This window comes from Panthera onca, chromosome D3 (assembly GCF_046562875.1).
Source record: "Panthera onca isolate mPanOnc1 chromosome D3, mPanOnc1 haplotype 2, whole genome shotgun sequence".
Lineage (NCBI taxonomy): Eukaryota > Metazoa > Chordata > Mammalia > Carnivora > Felidae > Panthera > Panthera onca.
The window spans coordinates 43,797,183-43,824,436 of NC_138350.1; the positions used below are offsets into that span (position 1 = coordinate 43,797,183).

General features: G+C 36.4%; 1 protein-coding gene across 1 annotated transcript in view; it reads left to right on the forward strand.

Moving 5' to 3' along the window:
* MIB1 (MIB E3 ubiquitin protein ligase 1) overlaps positions 1–27,254 on the forward strand; it is a 127,377-nt gene that overhangs the window by 29,213 nt on the left and 70,910 nt on the right. Inside the window, exons 5-10 of the mRNA XM_078435382.2 lie at positions 358–424; positions 2,207–2,411; positions 11,495–11,678; positions 19,793–19,937; positions 21,486–21,619; positions 25,055–25,162. Coding sequence (XP_078291508.1) covers positions 358–424; positions 2,207–2,411; positions 11,495–11,678; positions 19,793–19,937; positions 21,486–21,619; positions 25,055–25,162 — 843 coding nt within the window. The remainder of the gene's footprint in view (positions 1–357; positions 425–2,206; positions 2,412–11,494; positions 11,679–19,792; positions 19,938–21,485; positions 21,620–25,054; positions 25,163–27,254) is intronic.

Sequence of the window (27,254 nt, forward strand, 5' to 3'; positions counted from 1 at the left end):
TTCTTTTTTGTAAAAGTATTTTTAAAATAGAATGTGTTAGTTACATTTTAAATACTAGGTATTTGTTGAGGGCCTGTATGTGGTGTTGAAAATATTTTAGTGGTGAAGATCTAGGCATTTTCATTTTGAACTTTAAAGGAAAGCTAAAAGTAAATAAAGTATGGCCTATCTGGAGATCAGGCTTTTAATTTTTGATGAGTGCTTTTGAAAGCAGTGTTTAGTGTTACTGTTAACCTAGAGCTACTCTTAACTTTTGTTGAGGGTATGTTCTGAACGAACATTTTTGCCTATTTTAGGTACTGAGCTATACTTGAAGTTTTCAAGCATGATTTTTCTGGTTTCTTTTCTTCTTCTTAGTCTGATCTCAAGTGTGTCCAGGATGCCAAAGGAGGTTCTTTCTACAGAGATCACTGCCCTGTGCTAGGTAAGTCAGCAGACTAGAGAAAATTACTAACTAGCAGGTCAGGGTTCTTGTAATCAGAAATCTTTAAATGGGACTTTAAAAAAAAGTTATTTAAGGGATACTTTTTGGGTTTTATTTTGTTTTTTAAAGCATTTGTTCTTTTTTATCAATTTATTTAGACTGAAAAGGTTGTCATGTCTTAAAAATTGGTATACCATTTATATGTCATATTTGAAACTTTGTCTTTTAGTTATAAACGTAGTGTTGAAAAATTTTTTGTTAGGTTATCAGTATGTCTTACATATTGAGAATAGAATCTGACAATTTAGTGTTTATAAATTCCTTAGAAGTTTTATAAAATTGCCTTAAAAAAAAGGTTTTATTTATTTGAGGGCGGGAGGGGGGAGAGTGAGAGAAATAGAGAGAGAGAGAGAGAAAGAGAGAAAGAGAGAATCCCAAGCAGGCTCCAAGCTGTCAGCATGGAGTCAGACTTGGGCCTCTAATCCGCGAACCATGAGATCATGACCTAAGCTGAAACCAAGAGTCTGATGCTCAACAGACTGAGCCACCCAGGCACCCCTAAAATTGCCTTCTTAATACAAAAATAGTTTGAAGATTAAGGTTATATAATAAATATAATTTTTCATGTGCCATTAAAGTAAGGGATAAGGAAACCAAAACTGTCTTCATTTTATAGATTCTTTATTGTGGCCACAGTAAACATTTACCACATTATTCAGATTAAGGTTTTAGTCTGTGAATGTTTGCCTTTTCATGTGAGCTCTGTGTTCCTTTTTTAAAATCATTTGATTTCCCTTCTGGCCAAAAAGTGTTATTTTTTTGCAGCATACCCTGATTTTCTTTTTCTTTTTTTTTTTTAAGGAATGTAGAAGAAGTACTTATATTTTGACAAGATCATTCCTTTTCCATGTTTCAGAAATTTCCTTCTTTTGGATCTTGCTTTCACAAGAGAAGTATAGAATCAACATATTTTTTGGATCCCTCATCATAGTGTTTTATGATCATGAATCCTTTATCCCAGAGCTAGGTTTTTTTTTTCTTTAATTTTAAAATTTATTTATTTTGCGAGTGAGCGAGCAGGGGAGGGGCAGAGAGAGGGAGAGAGACAGATTCCCAGGCAGGCTCCACACTGTCAGTGCTTGGAGCCCAATGCGGGGTGGGAACCCATGAATTGTGAGATCATGACCTGAGCCGAAATCAAGAGTCAGACACTTAATTGACTGAGCCACCCAGGTGCCCCTATCCCAGACCTAGCTTTGAGAATAATATAGGGGATGGGCTTTTAAATATCTAAAGATGCTCTTTAGGAAAAAAAATCAAAAGGGCCATTTGGTAAAAAATAGTACTAAGCACTTCAGAGAAGAAAATAATTTTAAGATTCTCTTTCATGTTCTCTAGCTGGTTATGGTGGCTGTAGTTTGTTACTGAACCTCAATAACTGTCTAATTGTAGTTATTGCAGGAATAGTCAACAAGTCATCCAGGCAGAAAAGTGAACATTTTAAAAACCCAGAACTTTGTACTTTGATATAGGGTTATTGTTCGGTTGTTGTTATGAATCATCACATTATTTCAATTTGTGAGTCTGATTGGTTTTTTTCTTCTTATTTTTGAAGCTCTCTAGCTCCAGAATTTGATACTTACAATATATTCTCAAAACATTTTAAAATTGGAGGGTAACTAAAACTAAAATATCTAGAGCTTGCTCTTGTTTACAAATAATACAGTGCATGCTATTGCAGTGGTTTCCCTTTACCTTTGTCAACTCCCTCTGCAATTACAGGTGAGCAGAATGGCAACAGGAATCCTGGTGGATTGCAGATTGGTGACCTGGTGAATATAGATCTTGACCTAGAAATTGTACAGTCTTTGCAGCACGGTCATGGAGGATGGACTGATGGCATGTTTGAGACTTTAACTACAACTGGAACTGTTTGTGGCATTGATGAAGATCATGACATTGTAGTACAGTATCCAAGTGGCAATAGGTTGGTGATATTTCTTGATTTTTAGTAATGGCAAATAAAGTTAGTATATAGAAGAAAGAACCTTAGAGAAAGCAAATAATGTGCTATAATCAAAGACTCCTTTAAGCTAGCTCTTAAAATAGTAGCTAAAAATCCAGAATATGTTGGTAAAGTGGAGCGGAACAAATGATAAATGTGTGTGTGGTATGTATGTGAATTTATATGAATATGCTTATACAATGTTCTGTGCACTTTTTTTTTTTCTGGAGGAGGAGAATACATTGTATTGGTATTAGTTCAAATACAGCTAAAAAGTTCTCTGTTCATAATAGACCATATCAGTTTGCCCTGAATGAGAATAAAATTAGAACTCTGGCCCATATCTCCAGTCATCTCTTGGTACCATAGCTTTTTCTTGCCACAGACGTGTGAATACACCAGTCCTTATTAGCAACATAGAATTACATGCATTTCTTCACTGTCTACCTTTGCACATACTACTTCTTCCATGCAGAATACCCTTTTCTCCTTTTCTGCCTCTTTGCCTGGATTAACTCCTGCATCCTGTAAATACTGAGCTTATGTGTTTTGGGAACCTCCTCTCTTATTCCACAATCCCTGGTATATGTACATGCTATTCATCTGTGTAGGTCTCCTGTTATATATGAAAATAGTTATTTATTTTACATCTAGGTTGTGAGTTTCTTGGAGCCTTTGATTTATTTGCTCTTAGGGGCTAAAGTATATTCAATTTACTGGCATGTTTATAGTATTTTATTTTATTTTTTAAAAAAATTATTTATTTTTTATTTTACAGAGAGAGAATGTGCATGAGCAGGGGAGAGGGCAGAGGGAGAGAGAAAGACAGAGCAGGGGAGGGGCGGAGAGAGAGAGAGAGAGAGAGAGAGAGAATCCCAAGAACCCCAACATGGGGCTCATTCCCATGACCCTGGGATCATGGCCTGAGCTGAAATCAAGAGTTGGATGCTCAACCCACCCACTGAATCACCCATGCACCCGTTTATAGTATTTTAAAGAAAAAGCAGTAGTCAAATTGAACAATTGTCAAAGCTTTGTTACTGATATATGCATAAAGAAACAAACTTGTTGAGGTTCCTTAGGGGAGGGGTTATATATAGGATGAAGAAAATTAACATTAAGTTGTTTCCCAGTGTATAGAATTAGCTCTAATTGTGTTCAAATCTTAAGGATACACGTGGTCATACCAGGAGGTACAGAAATAGCGTTTGACAAAATCCAAGTCCCTTTCATGATAAAAACACTAAATAAAGTAGTAACGGAAGGGTTCTTTGCTGGTAAAGGACATCTATGAAAACCCACAGCCTAGGGTGCCTGGGTGGCTCAGTCATTTAAGCATCCAGCTCTTTCTTTTTTTTATTTTTTTATTTTACAATTTTTTTTTAATGTTTATTTATTTTTGAGACAGTGAGAGACAGAGCATGAACGGGGGAGGGTCAGAGAGAGAGGAGACACAGAATCTGAAGCAGGCTCCAGGCTCTGAGCTGTCAGCACAGAACCCGACGTGGGGCTCGAACTCAGGGACCGTGAGATCAAGACCTGAGCCGAAGTAGGACGCTTAACCGACTGAGCCACCCAGGCGCCCCTAAGCATCCAGCTCTTGATTTTGGCTCAGGTCATGATCTTGTGTGAGTTCACTTGAACTCTTGGTGAGTTCAAGCCCTGCATTGGGGTCCACACCAACAGTGCAGAGCCTGCTTAGGATTCTGTCTCTCTCCTTCTCTTTCTCCTCCTTCCCTGTGCGTGCGCACACACTCTCTCTCTCTCTCTCTCTCTCTCTCTCTCTCTCTCTTTCTCTCTCTTCTCTTTCTTTCTCTCTCTCTCCCTCTCATACACACACACACACACACACACACACACACACACACACACAATGAATAAAATAAACCCACAGCTAACATCATACCCAACTGGTGAGAGACTGAATGCTTTTCCCCTAAAATCAGGAACAAAATAAAAATGTCTGCCCTCCCCACTTTTATTCAGCATTGTTCTAGAGGGTCTAGCCAGGGCAATTAGGCAAGAAAAAGAAATAAAAGGAAGAAGTAAGAGAAAAGGAGCTAAACCATCTTTGTTCATAGGTGACATGATCTTGTGAATAGAAAAACCTAAGGAATCCACAGAAAACTGTTAGGACTAATAAGTGAGTTCTGCAAAGTTGAGAGATACAAGATCAATGTAGAAAAGTCAATTGTATTTTTTTTACTAGCAATGAGCAATTTGGAAATGAAATTAAGAAAAGTTTCATTTACAGTAGCATCACAAAGAATAAAATACCTAAGAATCAGTTCAGCCCAAGAAGTGCAAGACTTGGGGAGCCTTGCTGGCTCAGTTTGTAGAGCATGCAGCTCTTGATCTCAGGGTCATGAGTTTGAGCCCTGTGTTGGATGTATAGATTACTTAAAAAAAAAAAAAAAAAGAATTGCAAGACTTGTACACTGAAGACTACAAAACATTGTTGAAGGAAATTAAGGAAGACCTAAATAAATGGAAAGACATCTCATATTTATGGCCCAGAAGATCTGATATTGTTCAGATTGTATATTAGTTTCCTAGGGTTGCCATAACAAATTACCACAAACTGGGTGACTCAAACCATGGCACTTTATTCTTTCACAGTTTTGGAAAGCTAGAAGTCCAAAATCAAGGTGTTAGGGAGATTGGTTCCTTGTGTAGGCTCTGAGGGAGAATCTGTTCTATGCTTCTCTTAACTTCTGGTGGTTGTTGGCAATCCTTGGTGTTCCTTGGCTTGTAGATGCATCATTCATTTCTCTGCCTCTGTCTTCACATGGCCTTCTCCTCTGTGAGTCTGTGTGTCCCTGTGTCTTCACGTGGCCTCCTTTTTTGGGGGGGTACACATTTTATTTTAAATGCATTCAAATCGACTGTTTGAGACTGAGAGCCATATGATCAGTCCTCCAGCCCAATATTTTATTTTGGTGCAGCTTAACCATCCATGAGGAAAGAACCCTGAGAAAACATAGAAGTAAGTTAATTGAGCTCATGATAATTCTAAAATCTTTTACAGAGAAAATGACCAAAGCTGATTTCACATGACCTTCTTATAAGGACACTAATCATTGAATTTAGGGCCCACCCTAATCTAGTATGACTTCATTTTAACTCGATTAAATCTCCAATGACCCTGTTTCTAAATATGGTCCCATTCAGAGGTATTGGGGATTAGGAGTTCAACATATTTTTTGGATGACATAATTCAGCCTATAACAGATGCCAGTTTTTCCCCAAACTAATCAACAAATTTAATGCAATCTGTATCAAAACCCTAGTACCTTTTTTATACAAATTGACAATCTATTTCTATAGTTCATATGGAAATTCAAGTAACCCAGAATAGCCAAAACAATTTTAAAAAGAAAAACAAAATGGGAGGACTCACACTGCCTAATTTCAAAATTTATGATAAAGGTGTAGTAATCAAGACATAATCAAGACTATTATTGACATAAGATGGATGTATAGATCAATGGAACAGAACTGAGAGTCTGAGAATAAGCCCTTGCATTTAAAGTCATTTAATTTTTGACAAGGGTTCAATATAGTTCAATGGGGAAAGAATAGTCTTTTCAGTAAATGATGCTGACAATATATATAGGCATACCTTGGAGATATTGCAGGTTCGGTCCAGACCTCTGTAATAAGGAGAGTCAAATGAAGTTTTTGTTTCCCATTGTGTATAAAAATTATGTTTACACAATACTGTAGTCTATTAAATGTGCAGTTATACCATAAATATTGTCCAAAAATGCTAACTATAATCTGAGCTCTTTGCGAGTTGAAAACTTTTTACTGCCAACATTAATGTTGATGGCTGCTGCCTGATCAGAGTGGTGGTTGGGTGTCACCAATTTCTGGTGACAACAGTGATGTTTGCTGCATTGATTGACTCTTCCTTTCATGAATGATTTCTCTGTGGCATGCAGTGCTGTTGGATAGCATTTTACTCACTCACAATAGAACTTCTTACAGAACTGGAGTCAGTCTTCTGACAACCTACCTCTGCTCTATCAACCAAGTTTATGTAATATTCTAAATCCTTGTTTTCATTTCAACAGTCTTCACCCTATCTTTGCCTGGAATTAATTCCTTCTCAAGAAACCACTTTCTTTGCTCATCCGTAAGAAGCAACTCCTCATCTGTTCAAAAGTTTTAGTATGGGGTTATGGTAATTGAGTTATATCTTCAGTCTCCACTCTTAATTCTAGTCCACTCCTAATTCTAGTAATCTGCAGTTACTTCCTCCACTGAAGTCTTGAACCCCTCAGGGTCATCCATAAACATTCGAATCAACTTCGTCCAAACTCCTGTTACTGTTGATATTTTGACCTTTTCCCATGAATCACAAATGTTCTCATTGACATCTGGAATGGTGAATCCATTCCCAAAGGTTTTCAGTTTACTTTTCCAAGTTCATTGGCGGAATCATTATCTATAGTAGATATAACCCTATGAAAATATACTTTTTATTTCCTTTTTATTTTTTGAGAGAGAGTGTGAGTGGTGAGGGGCAGGAATGAGAGAGAGAGGGAGGGAGGGAAAATCTTAAGCAGGCTCCACACCCAGTGCGGAACCCAGTGTGGGGCTTGGTCTCACGATTATGAGATCATGACCTGAGCCAAAATTAAGAGTTGGATGCTTAACTGACTGAGCCAACCAGCTGCCCCAATGAAATGTATTTTTTTTTTTTTAACATTTATTTATTTTTGAGACAGAGACAGAGCATGAACGGGGGAGGGTCAGAGAGAGGGAGACACAGAATCTGAAACAGGCTCCAGGCTCTGAGCTGTCAGCACAGAGCTCGATGCGGGGCTCGAACTCACGGACCGTGAGATCACGACCTGAGCTGACGTCGGACGCTTAACCGACTGAGCCACCCAGGCGCTCCGATGAAATGTATTTTTAATGTTTATTTATTTTTGAGAGAGAGCAAGAGTGAGCGTGCACAAGTGGGGGAGGGGCAGAGAGAGAGGGAGACACAGAATCGAAAGCAGGCTCCAGGCTCTGAGCTGTCAGCCCAGAGCCCGCTGCAGGGCTTGAACTCAAGAACTTCGAGATCATGACCTGAGCCAAGGTTGGGTGCTTAACCATTGAGCCACCCAGGTGCCCCGATGAAATGTACTTTTAAATCCTAAAATATAAGACTGTGTGACCTTGGATTAGATAGTGGTTTCTTACATACGACCCCCAAGGCAGAAGGACCAAAGAAAAAGTGAATAAATTGGACATCATCAAAATTAAAAATTGTGTTTTGAAGGAAACTTTGAGTGGGAGAAAATATTTGCAAATCATATGCCAGACTTGGGACTTGTATCTCGAATATGTAAAGAACTCTTATAATTCAACAACAAAAGACAACTAACCCATTTAAAATATGGACAAAGGATTTTTAAACAACAGAAATTCATTTTCTTACAGCTCTGGAGGCTGGAAGTCCAAGTTCAAGTTTCCATTAGGGTTGGTTTCTGTTGAGACCACTTCCTGGCTTTTATAGTTGGTTGCCTTCTCACTATGTTCTCCCATGGCCTTTTCTCTGTGCATGCTCAGAGAATGACATCTCCTAAATCTGTTCCTTTTCTTATGAAGACATCAGTCTTGGTGGATTAGCATCCCACCTTTCTGACCTCATTTAATTTTAGTTATTTCCTTAAAGGCTCTGTCTCCAAATACAGTCACAGTAGAAGTTAGGAGTTAATACCTACAGAAAGATGCTCAACATTATTAGCAATTAGTTAGTAGGGAAATGTAATTCAGAATCACAATGAGGAATGTAAATGCAGGGAAATGTAATTCAAAATCACATACTAGAATAAAATAGTATATAATTACAAGTGTTGGTGAGGGTGTGGAGAAATTAGAACCAAAGCCTCGTACACTGATAATAGGAATGTGAACTGGTCTTGATGCTTTGAAAATATAGTTAGCATATGACTCAGCTGGTCCACTCTTAGGTTTATACTCAAGAGAATTGAGGGGCGCCTGGGTGGCTCAGTCGGTTGAGCATCTGACTTCGGCTCAGGTCATGATCTTGTAGTTCATGAGCTTGAGCCCTGCGTCGGGCTCTGTGCTGACAGCTCGGAGCCTTGAGCCTGTTTCGGATTCTGTGTCTCCCTCTCTCTCTGCCCCTTCCCCACTCATGCTGTGTGTCTCTCTGTCTCTCAAAAATGAATAAACGTTAAAAAAATTTAAAAAAAAAAAAAGAGAATTGAAAGTGTGTCCACACGAAAACCTGTACATGAATGTTTGTGAGTGCATTCTTAATAACAGCCAAAATTTGAAACATCCCAAATGTCTATCATCTGATGAATGGATAAACAAGATATGATGTATCCATACAGTGGAATCTTATTCAGCCATAAAAAGGAATGGAGAACAGAATACTGACATATGTATGCTGCAAATAGATAAATCTTGAAAATGTTATGCTGGAAAGAAGCCAGTCACAAAAGGTCACGTATTATGTGATTTCTGTAAAATATGCAGAATAACCAAATATGTAGTATCTTACTAATTATTGAGGGCCAGGGAGAGGGGTGAACATGGATTGATTGCTACTTGTCATGGAGTGTTTTTCTGTGGTGATGAAAATGAAATTAGATAGTGCTTGGTGGTACAAGGCTGTAAATGTACTAAAGCCACCCAATTAAACACTTGAAATGAGGAAACTATATGGAATGTGAATTTTATCTCAAAGCTCTTAATAAAAAGAGGAGAAAATCTTAAGTTCAGTTTAGTACATACTGACATTTAGTGTTACTTTTTACTAACATTTTGTGTTATCTTGTTTGTTGTTTGGAAATGTTAAGCTAAATTGGCATTATTACTTGCCAAATTCTTTCTTGGTCAGAACTTGGGCAGTAGTGTTAACAGTAACATAATATGAATTCTAGAAAATAACCTTTTTCTCTGTTCTGTTTTTTTAACAAGGATTTATTAAGTACTTATCCTGTATTAGCCCTGTGATTAGCACTGGGATTTCAAAGACAATTAAGACATGGTCCCTTGCTTTGCATGGGTTTCCTTTTTAGTTTGGATGGATAAAACCAGAAATAACTGCATTAAAATGTAATTGCGATAGGTGAGTATTCAGGGTATTCTGAAGGTACAAAAGAAGAGTGGTCATTTCAGGTAGGCAAATCAGAGAAAACTTCAGAGAAAAAATTACCTTTGGAGTAAACTTAAAAGATGGACTCAGTTTTCACCAGGGAGGGAGGCACTGTAGGCAGAGGGAACAACTCGAGTAAGTACTGCCGTGTTTCAAGCACTGTAATAGGTCAAATAAATTTTGGAATATTGGGAGCAAGGTAAAAAAGCACTGATTGTAAGGCTAGAAAGAAATCTTAAAAAAATATTTAAAAAAAAATCTTTATTCTTGAGTGAGAGATAGAATGTGAGTAGGGGAAGGGCAGAGAGAGACAATGAGATACAGAATCCGAAGCAGACTCCATGCTCTGAGCTGTCAGTGCAGAGCCTGACATGGGGCTCGAACTCACTGCAAGATCATGACCTGAGCCGAAGTCGGATGCTTAACTGACTGAGCCACCCAGGCACCCCTAGAAAGAAATCTTTGCATATCTGATTTTTATTCTTAACTGGTCAGAGACACTTCTTTCTCTTTGTGGTTGCTTTAGAAAGAAGAATTTATTTCCATGGTTACAGGAACTTAGTAACAGGTTTTTATATGTTAAGACCTCTCATTTAAATTAAATAGAGGAAGATATAATAGTGCCATATTGTAAAAGCTTATTCAGGGAACCTTTTTTCTTTGGAGTGATATATAGGACTGGGGGAACAGAAATGGTAACAGCATTGAAAAATGCTTATGTGGGGGCGCCTGGGTGGCTCAGTTGGTTAAAGTGTCCAACTTTGACACAGGTCATGAACTCATGGTTTGTGAGTTCGAGCCCCACGTTGGGCTCTGTGCTGACAGCTCAGAACCTGGAGCTTACTTTGGATTCTGTGTCATCTCCTCTCTCTGCCCCTCTCCCGATCGCACTCTGTCTCTCTCTCAAAACAAAATAAACTTAAAAAAAAAAGAAAAATGCTTATGTGTAGCAGAGAAGAATGTGTAGCAGTGATTGCAGTCATGTGAAATACCCATGTATGACAAATTAAAACTAGATATTGTTTTTATCCATGAGATTATTAATGGTATGGAGAAATAGTACACTCTCTAGAGCCAATTTGGCTCTGTCGGAATTGTAAACAAATACATATGGTGATTAGGTGGCTTTTTAAGAATCACTAATGAGATACTGACCCTGTTTGCACAAAGATGTACATACGATGATGTTCTTTATAGTATTGTTTGTAATAGTGAAAATTTGGAAATACTTTAAAAGATAGTAGGAGAATGGTTAAATGCATTAATGTATAACCATGTAATGGACTGCTGTAGCCACTGAATTGAAATAAGTAGGTCTATTTCTGTGACATTGAAAACAAATCTTCCAAGGTACATTCTCTGAGAAAAAAGAAGTCCCAGAATTTTATTTATATGTATGTATATATGTGTATATATGTATATATACATACATATAAATATAAAATATATAAAATCTGTCTATGAAAAAGGAAGCAACTCTGTATGTTAGAAGTATCAGTGCACTAATAGAAGATCACAGGGATACACAATGGAGTGTTTGTGTCCCAGTTTCATTAGATTTTTTTAATTGAAGTATAGTTGACACCACAGTATTTACACCTGATGGGGATCCAGGTGTGTTTGTGTGAAATGGAAATTTCACTTTCACTTTATATGTTTCTGAAAGGTTTTAATATTTAACAGTAATGTATTTTATAACAATTTTTAAAACATGTAAGGGGAAACTAGACAGAAGGATCGTATTAGGGTGTGAGATTACAGGTAAGTCTTTCCTTAAATATGTGTAATTATAAAAGGGAAAACAAATTGTTCAGGACATAATTGCAAAGGATTGCTTTACTGTGCTCATGTGTTAGAAATTTTTTTTGCCCTGCAATGTTTAAGAATGTTGTGTTAAAATTAAGTAAAGTTACCTATTTTGAGTTTTGACTTTGATTTTTAGGTGGACCTTCAATCCTGCCGTTCTCACTAAAGCAAACATTGTCCGAAGTGGGGATGCTGCTCAAGGTGCAGAAGGAGGTACCTCACAGTTTCAAGTGGGTGATCTTGTACAAGTTTGTTATGATCTGGAAAGAATCAAACTTCTACAGAGAGGACATGGAGAATGGGCTGAAGCTATGCTCCCAGTAAGTATATCTAAAATAGTTTCAGACTAGGAATAATAAAACAGTTTTAGACTAGGAATTACATTATACGTGTGTAGATTTAAAAAATATTTGAAGTTTGGAAACTAAATTAGCATAATTCTTCAAGAATTGTACTTGGGGGCACCTGGGTGGCTCAGTCAGTTTAAGCGTCCAACTTTAGCTGAGGTCATGATCTTGCGGTTCATGGGTTTGAGCCCCAAATTGGGCTTTGTGCTGACAGCTCAGAGCCTGGAGCCTGCTTCAGATTCTGTGTCTCCCTCTCTCTGTCCCTCCCTCAGTTGCACTCTGTGCCTGTCTCTGTCTTCATTGGCTGCTAGGCATACTTACGTCTTTTATTGTCTAATTTGTTCCACTTAAATTAGCCCAGGAAGGTCCATGTAGGGCTACGGTTAGTAGTGTTTTAAAGAGCTGTTACTGGAGAATGTAATGTAGGTGGAAGGTAACAGGGACTTCCCTGATACTTAATCCCAGAATGAGAGAGAGATGCTCATCCAGTTACTAGCAGTGCTGGACCACCACTGCTTGCCTTAGTTGGGGGCCTGCCTCTCTAAAACTTAGAGTATGAAAGAGCAACTCTGAATGTGTGCCTTCTGAGCTGCCTTTGCTCCCAAAGAGTTATGGTGTAATTTTTAATTTATTCATTCGACACATTTTTCACCAAATGTTCAGGAATAACAGAAAAATTTGTTTGTTCTGCCCTTTTTGCATCCATCGTCTTTCTCCATCTGTCCCTCGCTCTTACCTTCTGTCCCTTCCTTCTGTACTACTACCCGTTCTGTTCTGCTGCCCCCATACTTTCTTGCCCTATATCCCATTTCCTTCCACTTTGCTGTGTCCTCGTGTTTAGCCCTCCACTTTGCTACCCCTACTCCTTTCTCATCCAGTCACAAAATTTGTCCTGTTCTGGCCACCCCACCCCAGTCCCATCCCATTCAGTGCTTCCTTCCTTTACTGTGTACCTCCCCTCCCATCTCTCTTCATGTCTCATCCCCCTATCCTGTATTGTCTAGTGCTCTGTCCTGGCCAGCACCATCTCCTATTTCGTCTAGCCCTCTGCCTCCTCCCATCCTGTCCATTACCCCCTCCCTGTCCTTCATGTTGTGCTGCCCTTCCATCAGTCCATCCTTCCTTTCTGCCTTGCTCCCTTGGCAGATATTTTAGCACAAACAATGTACCTATTAGGCTTCAAAGATTTAGTAGTGAACAAAACACAAAGAAATCTATTGTTATGGTGTTTTCATTCCAAGACATTTCATAGTTTGCAGATGCTGCCAACATCATTTTTTTATTGTTTTAGGTAGGTAGTGACTAAGTGATAGTTGTCTGTGTTGCAGGAGCTGTATTTTAGAATTCTGGTGTCAAAAAAATTAAGTTCCATATGATCTTTTGTTTGCTTTTTTTAAAGTTTATTTTTAGAGAGAGTGCACATGCATGTGCACTAGTGGGGGGCGGGCAGAGAGAGAGAGGGAAACAGAGAATCTCAAGCAGGCTGTATGCTCAGTGAGGAGCCCAGTGCAGGTCTGGATCTCAAAACCGTGAGATCATGACCTGAGCTGAAATCAGTAGTCAGCTGCCCAACTGACTGACCCACCCATGTGCCTTTTGTTTGCTTTTGATAGTAACATTGGTTAAAAAATGTACTGATGTACTTTAAGCCTATGTTAGTTAAATGGAATCTTTTGACATGTTTTATATGAGATACATATATTATTTAAGATTTTTTTATAGTCAAAATGTTTTTGTTTTTCCCCTTAGCAGTGACAGCTTATATATAGCAGTGTATGTCTTTTGTGTGCCCAGTTATTCTAAGCACTGTGCTAAATTATATATATATATATATATATATATATATATATATACACACACACATACACACACATATGTGCACAGACAAATATGTGTACACACACAAACACATACACAGACTTTGTCATAGGAGCATTATAAGCAGATGGTTGTATGGCATCTTTATTTTAAAGATGAGGAATCAGAGCTAAGTTTCTGAACTGAAGTTTGAACTCAAATCTGTTTTACTTCAAAGCCTAAGTGCTCTATCTCCCATAGTAAGCTTTTATATAAACAAAACCTGTAGCTTATAGCTAGAGGGGAATTCTTGGGTTCCACTGGTGATGGTGTAGAATTTTAATTTTTCTAAATTGTCTTGATAAAAATTGTCAACAACTAGATTAGCATAACCAAAAAAAAAAACAAAAAAACGGCACAAGCATCTATATTAAAACCAGGTGACAGAGTAGCCAATTGAACCCTAAAATATGAATGAGTAGTGAGAAAACACTGACAGCTACTGGGTCTATATCTGTTTGTCTGGCAGCAGAGAGAATTAATGGGGATCAGATAGACTCAAGAACAAGGGAGCTCCAATATAGCTAACAAGTATTCATTGGCTAGTATAGTAGATGAATGTGGAAACAACAGCTAAACCTGGGAGGGCTTTTGCAGACCTCATTTTGGGGTGAGGGTAATAGGTCCATGCCAAAGTTTGAAGGGGCTTGAGCAGCCTGAATCTGTAAACTCTCAGAATGAATCAGCCATAGCTCCCTTTCTGGGCAGAGCCCTCCATTAAGGAGAAGGTGCTGGGAATAGAAACTAAATTGAGTAGGATAGAGACAGTCGGGACAGAGGAAGGATAAAAGTTTGAAGCGATCATAATCAAATCCCCATACGTAATTATTGTTGAAAAAAGACAATAAGGAATAGCATAACTTCTCTATAGACAAACGAAAGTATAGTAGAAGATATCACAGAAAACTAAAATCTAATGATTCAAAATGAGCTAACAAATTAAAATGATAAAAGATGAGTGAAATGGATCATAATTATTTTTTAATTTTTATTTATTTTTAAAGAACTTACATACTTTTTTAATGTTTATTGATTTATTTTGAGAGAGAGAGAGAGAAAGGGTATGAGTGGAGAGGAGGTGCAGAGAAAGAGAGAGAGAGGAGAGAGAGAGAATCCCAAGTAGGCTCTGTGAGCTGTAAGCATGGAGCCCCAGGCGGGGCTAGATCCCATGAACCATAGATCATGACCTGAGCTGAAATCAGGAGTCAGACACTGAACTGACTGAGCCACCCAGGCACTCTGAAATGGATCATAATTAGAAATGAGGTGATAGAACTTAGGGAAGAATTGAAAAGGAAAGATAATTTCAGAAATGAGGAGTAAGCTTGATGCAACACATCAAATAAATATAACAGATAATGCCTTTAAGAGAAACAAGGTAAAAAGGAAGAAAATTTTTTAAATAAAAAAGGTAAAAAGTATTTCAGGGAAAGTGACAAATATAGATTACCTAATATATGTGTATTAGGAGTCCTTGCAAAAAAGGAAAAACAAAAGCCAAAGCAATGGACTGTAAAGCTACTAAAATTTGTAATTCCAGAAAGAATGCCCCTGAATTAAAAACTTTAAAGCTAAATATTAAAAGGATACATTGTATAGTTGGGAAAACTGAGAACACCAAACACTGAGCCATTTTCTGGTAAATAATTGAATCTTCAAGAAAAGAAAACAACTCTTTGGGTATCTGGGGAAAAAGGTCAAGTTTTACTTACAAAGAAAAGAAAATCAGATTATTGTTAAGGAAAAAAACTTATCTCTGTGCTTTGTGATCTCCGCGAAATAACATTTATTTAACGTACTCAAGGAACAAAAATGTAAGCTAAGAGTTTTATATATAACCAACTGACTTTCAAGTATAAAGGCTACAAGTTGCTATGAACATGTAAGAATTTATAGAATCTTGTTCCCATTAGCTTTTTCTGATTAATCTCCTAAAAAATGTTTCAGACAACCGACATGAGAGATATCAACTGAAAGCTGATAGTGATCATTAAATATGTATTTATTTGTTGAACTAAGATTAAATGATGGTTAAAGGAAGAGGTAGAGTCTGTATAATGGTTTTATGCTCTAACAACACAGATAAAATGTAACTTTATAGAGTATAACTCAAAAAATGGAGTGGGAATGGAGAGAGCATATATGGAAAGTTTAGCAAGCTGTTCGATTGCCTTTTAGTTATTATGTGGAACTAAATACTATTATTTTAAACCTATATATATACATATTTTTTTTAAATTTAAATTTAAGTTAGTTAACATACTGTATAATCTTGGTTTCAGGAATAGAACCCAGTGATTCATCACTTGCATATAACACCCAGTGCTCATCCCAACAAGTGCCTTCCTTTTTTTTTTTTTTTTTTTAATAATTTAACTTTATTTTTTATTTTTTATAATTTACATCCAAATTAGTATATAGTGAAGCAATGATTTCAGGAGTAGATTCCTTAATGCCCCTTTAAATTTTTTTTTTAATGTTTTTATTTTTGAGAGAGAGAGAGAGAGAGAGAGAGAGAGAGAGAGAATGAGTGGGGGAGGGGCAGAGAGAGAGGGAGACAGAATTTGAAGCAGACTCCAGGCTTTGAGCTGTTAGCACAGAGCCCGATGTGGGGCTAGAACTCACAAACCATGAGATCATGACCTGAGCTGAAGTCAGACGCCTAACTGATTGAGCCACCCAGGCGCCTCCCAACAAGTGCCCTCCTTAATGCCCATCACCCATTTAGCCCATCCCCCTTCCCCCATCTCCCCTCTGGTACCCCTCAGTTCTCTGTATTTTAGAATCTATTATGGTTTGCCTCCCTCTGTGTTTTTATCTTATTTTTCCTTCCTTTTCCCTCTGTTCATCTGTTGTGTTTCTTAAATTACATATATGAATGAAATCATATATTTGTCTTTCTAAACCAAAATATTAGGGAGAAAGAAGGTAAGGGTAAGAACATGAATGACTAATTTCAATGTTGTACATACTAGGGAACCAATTGACTCACTCTGTCTCTCTTTTTTTTTTTTAAGAGGGAATAAGGTTTTATATATATATGTATAAAATACTAGTATTATTGTAAGTATAACTAATTAGGACAATGCAGAGTTCATGTGAAAAAAAGCAAACAATGGAGGGATTAACCGTGAAGTTAAAAAAACATATTTCATGTCTAAAAAAAGGAATATGGTATAGGGAGAAAGGTAGATAGGAGACATCTTTGAATATATCTTGTTTTATAGATTTGATTTAAAACTACATATATCTTTTATACAATTATTAAGCAAAATTAAATTCAAAAAGGAAGTTCCTAAAAGTAGAAAATAAAATGAAATAAATGAACCTAAATGTGTTTCCTGTTGGCATAACTGTACAGAGAAAAGTACAGGTGATTTTTAACACAGTTGTTTGTCTTTATATCTTTTTAGGAATAATATACACTAAAGAACTGCCTATAAAAAGGGATTTTTAACAATTTTCATTGATCTTGTTGTCTGTGGTAGTGCTAATATTATTATCCTGAGATTGTTTTATGTGTGATGTGACAAAAAAACAAAACAAATGAGTAGTTATATGATAATTTTCATTCTGTTATCCCCAGTGACTTTGAGAACCAGAATGATCAGAGTGGGAAAAGGAGATATGAATGTAACATAGAAGAGGCTAAGTAAAAACCCTGTAGTCTTGAATTTGAATTGGAAGAATGTTTGAACTTATGATTTATTTTATCTTTAAAACAAAATAAAACATCTCCTCCCCTTCCCCCCCACTATTTCCTAGCTTTGTCCATGAAAAGACCTAGAAACAGTAACCATTCTAATAACAATACCAACCTTAGTGCCCAGATTACAGTCTTTTTTTTTTTTAATTTTTTTTTTAACGTTTATTTATTTTTGAGACAGAGAGAGACAGAGCATGAATGGGGGAGGGACAGAGAGAGAGGGAGACACAGAATCAGAAGCAGGCTGCAGGCTCTGAGCCATCAGCCCAGAGCCTGATGCGGGGCTCGAACTCACGGACCGCGAGATCGTGACCTGAGCTGACGTCGGACGCTTAACCGACTGAGCCACCCAGGTGCCCCCAGATTACAGTCTTGAAATAGCCTTTCCCTCTGTATAGAAACCAGTCTTTGGAGAAATGGCTAATTCTAGGTCTTTGGAAGTGAACAAGATGAGTCTCATACCAGGTAGCAAGGAAGCTATCAAAGATTTCTAGGTCATGTTAAAAGGATCTAGCAGCCAATTTGAAGTGTTTCTTATTAAATACAGAGAAAGATGAATTTATTAAATTATATCAATTAGCAAAATTCAGATTGTAAGAAACTTTATAGGACAGTTGACCCTGTTTCTTCAACAAATAATTGGCAAAGAAAAATATATGTATAGACTTTATTGGAACTTGATTTAAGCATACTGAAGAATTTTATCATTTATGAAGCAATTGGAAATTTGAACACTGGTATTTTATGATATTACAGAGTTGATAATTTTGGGAGGGTTGGTAGTAGTATCAGGTTTGTTTTTTTTTAAAGTTTATGTGATGAATAGTACAGGGAGTAACAAATAGGTAGGGGAGAATAAGATTGGCCATGAGCTGAAAATTGTTAAGAGTTGATGGGTATACAGGGATTCAATATACTATTGTCTTCTTATGTATGTTTGAGACTTTCTATAATAAGCAGTTAAGGGGGAAAACAAGGAATGCAGCCTCATAGAGTTTGAGAGGATGGAAAATTCCAAGAGGAAATGTGTAATGAGAAGTTAAAATTGGTGTGTGTTGGAGGGCAGAGAGAGGAATAAATGGGGCTATAGAATTATATTTTGGAGTCTTTGGAAATAAGGTGATAGTTGTCAGAGTAGATTACATTTTTAAGGAGGAAGAGTAAAAAACTAAGGAATAAAATTTGGGGAAGAATGAATAGATTTGGGGATCTGAAAATGGACAAGGAGCCAGTGAGTGAAGAAAGAGAAGGAATAGGCAGAAAGGTTAGACTGTCATTCAGAAATCAAAGGAATAGTTTCAAGAAGCTAGGGTCCAATGCTGTGGAGAGATCAAAAAATAAAGCACTCAATCAAGGGCAGTTTACTCTGTGTTAGGAAGTAGTCAGATGTTGTCAATATTCTAAACTAATTTTCTAGTATTGTAATTTGCTATTCTCTTGTGCTGAAGAGAATGGGTTTTGGACTGGAGTTTGAAATGGAGCTAATAGTATTAATTTTCAGGATTTTATGTATTAGGTAAGTCAATATGTATAAAGCTCTTAGAATACTATCTGCCACATGGTAAGAGTTGCCGCTGATTGTGTTCTGAAACCAAATGCCCCTTTCCCTGTATATTTAATAAGCATGTTATTTCTACCTACTTCTGTCTTGGAATCAGTACTGATTCCCATTTTGGTTTAAGTAATTTGTTTTAGAAATCAGGTTTTATTTTTTTAGGCTACATTAATGATGGATTTTAGAGTATTTAATTTACAAATTCTCAAGATGTAACATAAGATTATGGGATTAAAAGGTTGAATATCAAAAAGCAAAATTTTGTGAACTTTTATAAATGATAGACTGTCATGATATTTTTGATTTTATATTCTTTTTTTTTTAAGTTTATTTTGAGAGAGAGAGAGAGAGAGCGCGCGTGTGCATGCACGAGCGGTGGAGGGGCAGAGAAGAGGGAGAGAATCCCAAACAGGCTCTGAACTGTCAGCATGGAGCCCAGTGCTGGGCTTGATCCCATGACCATGAGATCATGATGTGAGCTGAAATCAAGCGTTGGATGCTCAACTGAGTCAGCCACTCAGACCCCCTTGTTTTTATATTCTTGTGGAAGTATAGTAGTTTTGTTTATTAAAAAATTTTTTTAATGTTTATTTTTGAGAGTGAGAGACAGAGTGAGTGTGAGGAGGGGAGGGGCAGAGTGAGAGGGGGACAGAGGATCCGAAGCAGGCTCGGCACAGATAACAGTGATCCTCATGCAGGGCTCCAACTCACTAACCATGAGATCATGACCTGAGCCAAAGTCGGACACTCAACTGACTGAGCCACCCAGATGCCCTGTTTATTAAAATGTTTTTTGGGGATGCTCTTTAAAGTTTGTAAATAACCCATTTGAAAATGATTGTCCTTTAAATGTTTTTTCTTTAGTAAAAAAGAAAAATTAATACTTTAAACGTGTAAGAACTGGTGATCTATTTTTATGGTACATACTTTAGACTTGACAACATGAGCTAAAATTTTTTTTTTTTTAAGACTTTAGGTAAAGTTGGCCGAGTACAGCAGATTTATTCAGACAGTGATTTAAAGGTGGAAGTTTGTGGAACATCTTGGACATACAATCCAGCAGCAGTTTCCAAGGTGGCATCTGCTGGATCAGCCATTAGCAATGCATCTGGTGGTATGTTTGTATCATGTTTCTTTAAAAGTAATATGGTTTACATTAGAACCTTTGCTAATTCCTCAGTTCTCATGTACAGATAATGTCATAGATAATCTCACTTGAATGTCAACTAACTTCTGCATTTTCACTACAGGTGTTTTTTGTTTTGTTTTGTTTTTCTTTTTTTCATATGATGAACAGTTTTTGTTCTGGCTGAGGTATCCCCTGGAAAAGTTCCATAAGTAGGTACTTTTTCTTGGATATTATATCAAGGGTTAATTCAATATTGTACCCTTTAGTCAGAACTTATCACTTTCTTAGACTGTTTTATTCTCTTTTTATTTTCAGTGTTATTGCTAGCAGATGGCTTTCTTCCTGGATATTTTTACATATCGGCCATATTTCTTTCTTACTGTTTAATAAGAGTTATTATACATGCCACAATAAGTAGAAAACCATTTTGAAATGTGAATAAGCTGGATGCTTGGGTAGACTCATGCCCAAAGTCTTTCCTTCCTGTGCTCCAGCTTTATATACATAACCTCAATTCATTTTAAAACAAATTACTGTGTATTAGCATTCAGAAAAGAAGGTAGAACCATAACTATAAATTATAAGAAAGTAAAGGAAAACATTGGGCGACCTCCAGTTTTATTTTGTACTGCTTTCTACTTCCTCTACTGCTGTCTTTTCTTTCCTGTTGTAATTTGCTAGTGTACTTAAAGTTTGAATTAGGTGGTGTTATTTTTACCTTTTGGTTAGGTGGCATTACAACCAACTGGCTACTACAAATTGAAAGAGCGAGGGATGGTTAATATCCTACTCAAATAATGTGTACTTGGTGGTGGTCCACTTGGTGATTTCTTTGCTTTCTACTAAGTAGACTAAGAATTAAGGGATGGTACTGGGTGATGTCTCTACTGATTAATGCTATTTAGAAAAAATATCTTATGACAATGAGCCTATATAAATATGCCCCTAGTTCTTTTTTGTTAGTCAATACCAATCAGTTGGCACCTGTTGAAGTATGTTGTTGGCACTTAGATGACCATTTTCAACTGAAAATTGGTTTGTCCCTAAAACGTTTCCCCAAATATTATAGAGAGTACGTTGCTTCTGAATCATAATCATTCATTTGTTGATTTATTCTAAGGTCTGTAGCATTGAGATCTGAGAATTGATGTGATATGCTTAAAACCTGAAAGAAAGTTTGTATTGTTATAATACTCCCATTGTAGTGTTTTTATTTGTGATTATCTTTGGTATGGCTTCTAAATCTTGAATTGTTACTTGTCTCTAACTCTCTACTTTTTCTGAAGTTATAACTTGAAATACATGAATTGGAGAAAGCTGGGAATACTTATGGTTCGGAATTTAATGCAGCTTTCTATGGTAGTAATTATAACTTGCCTGGGTAATATCTGTAGTAGCGTACAAAAATAACACTGATGATAGAAATATTAAAAAAGGAAAAGTATGTGTTCTAGATGTATGGGTAATGCTTCTCTGTTAGTAGTTAAGGTTTGAGATCCTCCTATGTTAGCAGCTTTATTTGATGCTTTACAGAAAGACTCTCCCAACTCTTGAAGAAATTATTTGAAACCCAAGAATCTGGTGACCTCAATGAAGAATTAGTTAAGGCTGCTGCCAATGGAGATGTTGCTAAAGTGGAAGATTTGCTAAAAAGACCAGATGTGGATGTGAGCATTTTAAAAATTATTTGAAGCATACACAAAAATAGAATAGTATAATGAACATTAGAGTTCAGTAATATCATTTAAGTTCAATTAATTTCCAACTGCGCTTCATCTATTCCTTCTTCCTTTTTTTCTGAGGTATTTTAAAGACACTGGACATCATTCTTCAGTGTACTTTTCTAAAAGATCTTGACATTTTCTTATTTTAACATTGTAACCTCCTAAATTTATGATTGATAATTAAAAAAAAATTTTTTTTTAACATTTATTTATTTTTGAGAGACAGAGAAAGGCAGAGCTGGAGCAGGGGACGGGCAGAGAGAGAGGGAGACACAGAATCTGAAACAGGCTCCAGGCTCTGAGCTGTCAGCACAGAGCCTGATGTGGGGCTTGAACTCAGCAAACCATGAGATCATGACCTGAGCTGAAGTCAGACCCTTAAACGACTGAGCCATCCAGGCGCCCCTATAATTGATAATTTTTACATTTAGGTTTTTAAGTGGTTAGTGTCCTTTTGGGAAATTCAGTGAATTCTTCTCATGGAGATGTCATCTTACCATGTTTTTAAAATATATTGTAGTAAATTTTATAAGCAGTTTTCTATCTCTCTTTTCAAAACATTTAATCTAAACTTTTTTCCTGTGAGAATTAACTTACAGTTTAGAATGCAGATGAAGTAGAGGTCATACATTTTGTAAATCTTAGTAGTTTATTGTATTTTACCATTCACATAAACCACATTTTAAGTGGGCCATTCTGGCTCTAGTTTAGTCATTCATTGGCTTTGCCATTGCTCCCATGTCAGCACCAATACAGTATTCAATGCTGGCCCAGAGATTGTGGTTGGAGTGGCACTTTGAGTCATTGTCACTGTTCTGTGACACTGTTTGTTGCCTTTGTATTTAAGTATGCTAGACAGTTTGAAGATCTGATCTATAATTGTAAGATATAAACATCATATTCCCAGGAGCTCATGTGGCATTTCATGTTTATTAGGGAGATGTCAATTGCAGCAGCACAACACAGTGATTCCTTTTTTTTTTTAAGTTTATTTAGAGAAAGAAAGAGAGAGAGCTAGAGAGAGCGCGTGTGTGTGCACGCGCAAGTGGGGAAGGGGCAGAGAGGGGGAAAGAGAGAATCCCAAGCAGGTTCCACACCACCAGCACAGAGCCTGATGCAGGGCTTGAACTCAGGAACTGCGAAATGATGACCTGAGCCGAAGTTGGATGCTCAACTGATTGAGCCACCCAGGCGCCCCAGCACAGTGATTTCTTTATTGTCAGATAAATCACAAATAATTTATTTAAATTATCAAAATTATGTAAATTATCAAAGTTTAAAGTATCAAATGATTTTTGTGTTTGATAGATTTTTTTATATTCAGCCAAGCAGATTTATATTTTATTATACTTAATTTTTTCTTCATTTAATTACTAATTTAGTTTTTCTAAAAAAAACCAACAATATACATTCTAAAAATTTAAAGGGAAAAAATAGTTCTACAGGGTTTGTTACAAAAATCATTTCCTTCTCAACTCTGTTTTCCCATCCTTTAGGGGCAGCTGTTTTCACGTCTTTCAGCTGATTTTCTTCATATATTTTGCCTCCATATCTTCCAGTAACATCTATTGTTTTTTCTTGATTTTTATGTTTGGGGAGTTATCTTTCAATACTTCACTGTGAAAATGAGGTTTCAGCTTTCTTTCCAGCCCATTCCCTTCACACACATACACGCTCCTCCCAGTTTCTTTATGTGGTTAGGTTGTATTGTAACTTTGCTAAGATTAAAATCGACTGTGCATGTTATTATTTAAATGACATTCATATCTGAGCTGTGACTGATTCTAGATTGTATTTTCCTATACAATTGTTTGCTTTCCTTGATGTTCATAATTTTTTTTTATTTAAAAAATTGAGGTGTAATTTACATATAGTGAAATACATGGAAAAGTTTTGACAAATGCAAACATCCATGTAATTCACACCCCTAATAAGATCTAGGACTTTTCCTTTATTCCAGAAAGTTCACTTGTAGTTTTTCCCAGTCAGTCCCTCTTAACTTCACACATAAAGTTTTTTTCATTTGTTTGTAATCTATATTGTCATAGTTAATTCTTTTCCAAACTTCTAATTGACTAATCTTCCAAGACACTTAGTTATGTCAGGTATGTATTCATTTCATCTTCTGAGAGATGACAACATTGGAGAAAGATGTGTTTTTTTAAGTTATTTTTTTAATTTGAGGTCTTCCTCAAATCTCTGATCTTTGCTTGTCCATTCATCTCTGAATAAGACATTAAGCTACTTGGTGCTCTCTTTGCTTGGATAGAACTTAGTGACTGACTTTGCATTATGGTGATTATGCATGTGGAGCTTTTGGGGTCTCTAAATGCTATCATGTAGAGGTCTGTTCTTCATGGCTATTCAGTTGTTTAAGGGAAGAAACCATTTTTCTGTCTAGGGTCTATTTGCATGGCAACTAACGCTCTGTCATTGAGTTTGAGGAGAGGGTCTGGAGTGTGGCCATTGCACATCAGATATCTGCCTGTGATGTGCTTGTTTTTGCAGGCTTTGACTTTGTCTGAAGTTCCTAGGTTTTGTGTTTCTTTTGTCTGTAAAGTCAGAACTTCTGTCTGCTTTCTCTCTTTCAAAAATGTGTTGCTTTTTATTGTTTTCTGATGTTAGCTCTTCCTTTCTCTTTGTCTTTATGTCTTTTTGTGTTTTTAATTATTTTACTGTCTTTTTAGTGTAGTCTGAGGAGAAATATGATATAAACGTGTGACCAGGCTACCATTTTTAACCATCTTTTATGGTTTTATGGATGGGAGCGGATGGGGTGGGATTAAGGAATTGTACTTAGCCTTGGGTATGTCATTGGGAAATTATGCATTTATTCAACATCTGAAGTGAAGAAAAGATTGGAAATTATTGCTTTATAGTATAATAGTTGTATATGGCTACCTTGCTAATTCATTTATGTATTCCTCATGATAGTTTGCTTACAGTTAGTATTCAGTATCTTTGTCAAATTGAATTTATTTATATAGTAGGCCATCTTTTCTGAAAGTTTTTATTCACCTCATTGTTTTTTTTTTTTTTCATTGAAACATACTCTGAGCTTTTTAATTCAAATAGAAGTGAATATACAAAACTAAAACGACATTTCTCCCTCCCTTACTTTCTTTTTTTAACTTTTCAGATTGGCTAAAATAGTTCTTTCATAGCTCTTTGAACAGTGGAACTTTAACCTTTAAAACAAACAAACAAAAAAATGCCTGCCTCACTTCTAAATTACAGAAGAGTTTCTGGTGGTCTATGCTAGGATATATGGAAAACCAACCTAAATTATTTTCAAAGAATCCTACAATGTGTTAGATTTAAACCTACATTATATATTGGCTCTTGGTGACATTCCTTCATCCTTTCTTTTTTATATAGGTAAATGGACAATGTGCTGGTCACACAGCTATGCAAGCTGCTAGTCAGAATGGACATGTTGACATTTTGAAGTTACTTTTGAAGCAAAATGTGGATGTAGAAGCAGAGGTAATTAAACTGTTTGAAACATAAGTAAAAATTAATGTGCTAGAAATTATACTTCTATATTATAAAATGGATTGCTTTCATTCCTAAAGTTTAATCTTCACCTAAGGCTCTTCTGATTGAAAAGAAAAATTTGACAAGAGATAACATGAAGCATTTCTTGTTTTTCTTTTGATTCTTCAATATTGTAGCCATAACCATAAGTGAAGATAGGAATTGAGTTTTCCTTTACTATGGTAGGACCACCATGCTGCTGGGGGCTGAATTGGATTCATCCAAAAATCATAGTGAGGAAGTTGAGGGAAGGGGAATGTATAGATCATGTAGGTCAAGATTTTTACTGATCTGTGACACTCAGAGGCCTTTCTTTGCTTTTTGTTTTCCCTTTCATAAGGGAATCAGTAATTTAGAACTTGTTTAGTCTTACTGTTTCTTGATTTTAATGTGGGTCTTTGAAAATTTTTCACGGCGTGTTTATCACTGTGTGTGTGTGTGTGTGTGTGTGTGTGTGTGTGTGTGTGTGTATGTATGCTTAAATTAATTTAGAGTATATTCTTTTAAAAGGGAAATGAATATTTTTTACTATCATTGGAATTTTAGTTGAGAATATATGTATGGTGTGAAGGATGGCTTCCTTTGTTATAGTTAACTATAACCTCATTATTGAAAAAATGTTAAAATCACATCTGTTTTAGTCTAGTGGAAGATTATTTACGAATACGTAAAATTCTATCAAATTTAGACTAGGTAGAATGTTGTAATTTTGTCCAAGTGATACTCCCATTTGAGGAAGTTTAATAAGGACTTGGATTTCTGAGGGCTAAATTAGTAGACGAGCCTATTTTTACTAATTAAAACATTTTAAAGACACATATTTCAAAAGAGAAGTCTTAAGTTATTTTTTCATTTTTCTCAGATTGAGTGTATTTTGACAGCTACTATTTTTTTTACAGTTGACAGCTAACTATGAAGAATCATTGGTGTTGTAGTTGTAAATAAGTGATTTTTGATACTGTAATTTTCTGTTGTCTAAAAAGAACTTGAATTTTATCTTATTTATTTATTTATTAAAAAAATTGTTTTTTAACGTTTATTTATTTTTGAGACAGAGAGAGAGCATGAATGGGGGAGGGTCAGAGAGAGGGAGCCACAGAATCTGAAACAGGCTCCAGGCTCTGAGCTGTCAGCACAGAGCCTGACGTGGGGCTCGAACTCACGGACCGCGAGATCATGAGTCGTTCGCTCAACCGACTGAGCCACCCAGGTGCCCCTTGAATTTTAAATTAGCATGTAGATGTTTATGAACTATATGATAGTTTCATTATTGTCATGTTTTTATGAATGAGATTATATGATTTGATTTTGCTTTTACAGTAGCAATTTTTTTTTTTTTAACGTTTGTTTATTTTTGAGACAGAGAGAGACAGAGCATGAACGGGGGAGGGTCAGAGAGAGCGGGAGACACAGGATCCAGGCTCTGAGCTGTCAGCACAGAGCCCGACGTGGGGCTCGAACTCACGGACCGTGAGATCGTGACCTGAGCCGAAGTCGGACGCTTAACCGACAGAGCCACCCAGGCGCCCCTACAGTAGCAATTTTTAAGTCACTTCTTTCTTAGTTGTGAATTTGGGAACACAGTATCACAGGGTTTTTTTTTTTTGGTAATGAAAGAAAGACAGTTTAAATTTAATGTTTTGTAAATGGGAGACAGTTACTTTATTGTGTCATGGCTTGGAGAGATAGAATGAAATTCTCTGAGTTAAGTATCCCATTTTTTAATTTAATGAATCCAGAAACTAGAGTAGCAACAACTACTAAGAAACCAAGGCCTTTCTGATTATAGCTAATAAGGCAAGAGGCCCAAAACCAAATTTTTTTGCCTCGTTTTTTATAAAGTGTGCTTTCTGATTCAGAATTTAATTAATACACCTGACAACGTGGGACTATCTAGCCATTTGTGTTTCTAAAGACTTCTTGTTCACATTAGGTGTTGTGTACAATGGGAGTGCAGTTATGGGACTGGGAACAAAGTTGGCACTGTTCCTCTGTTGAACTCAAATATACAACAAATGGTTAGTTGATACTGTAAACCTGA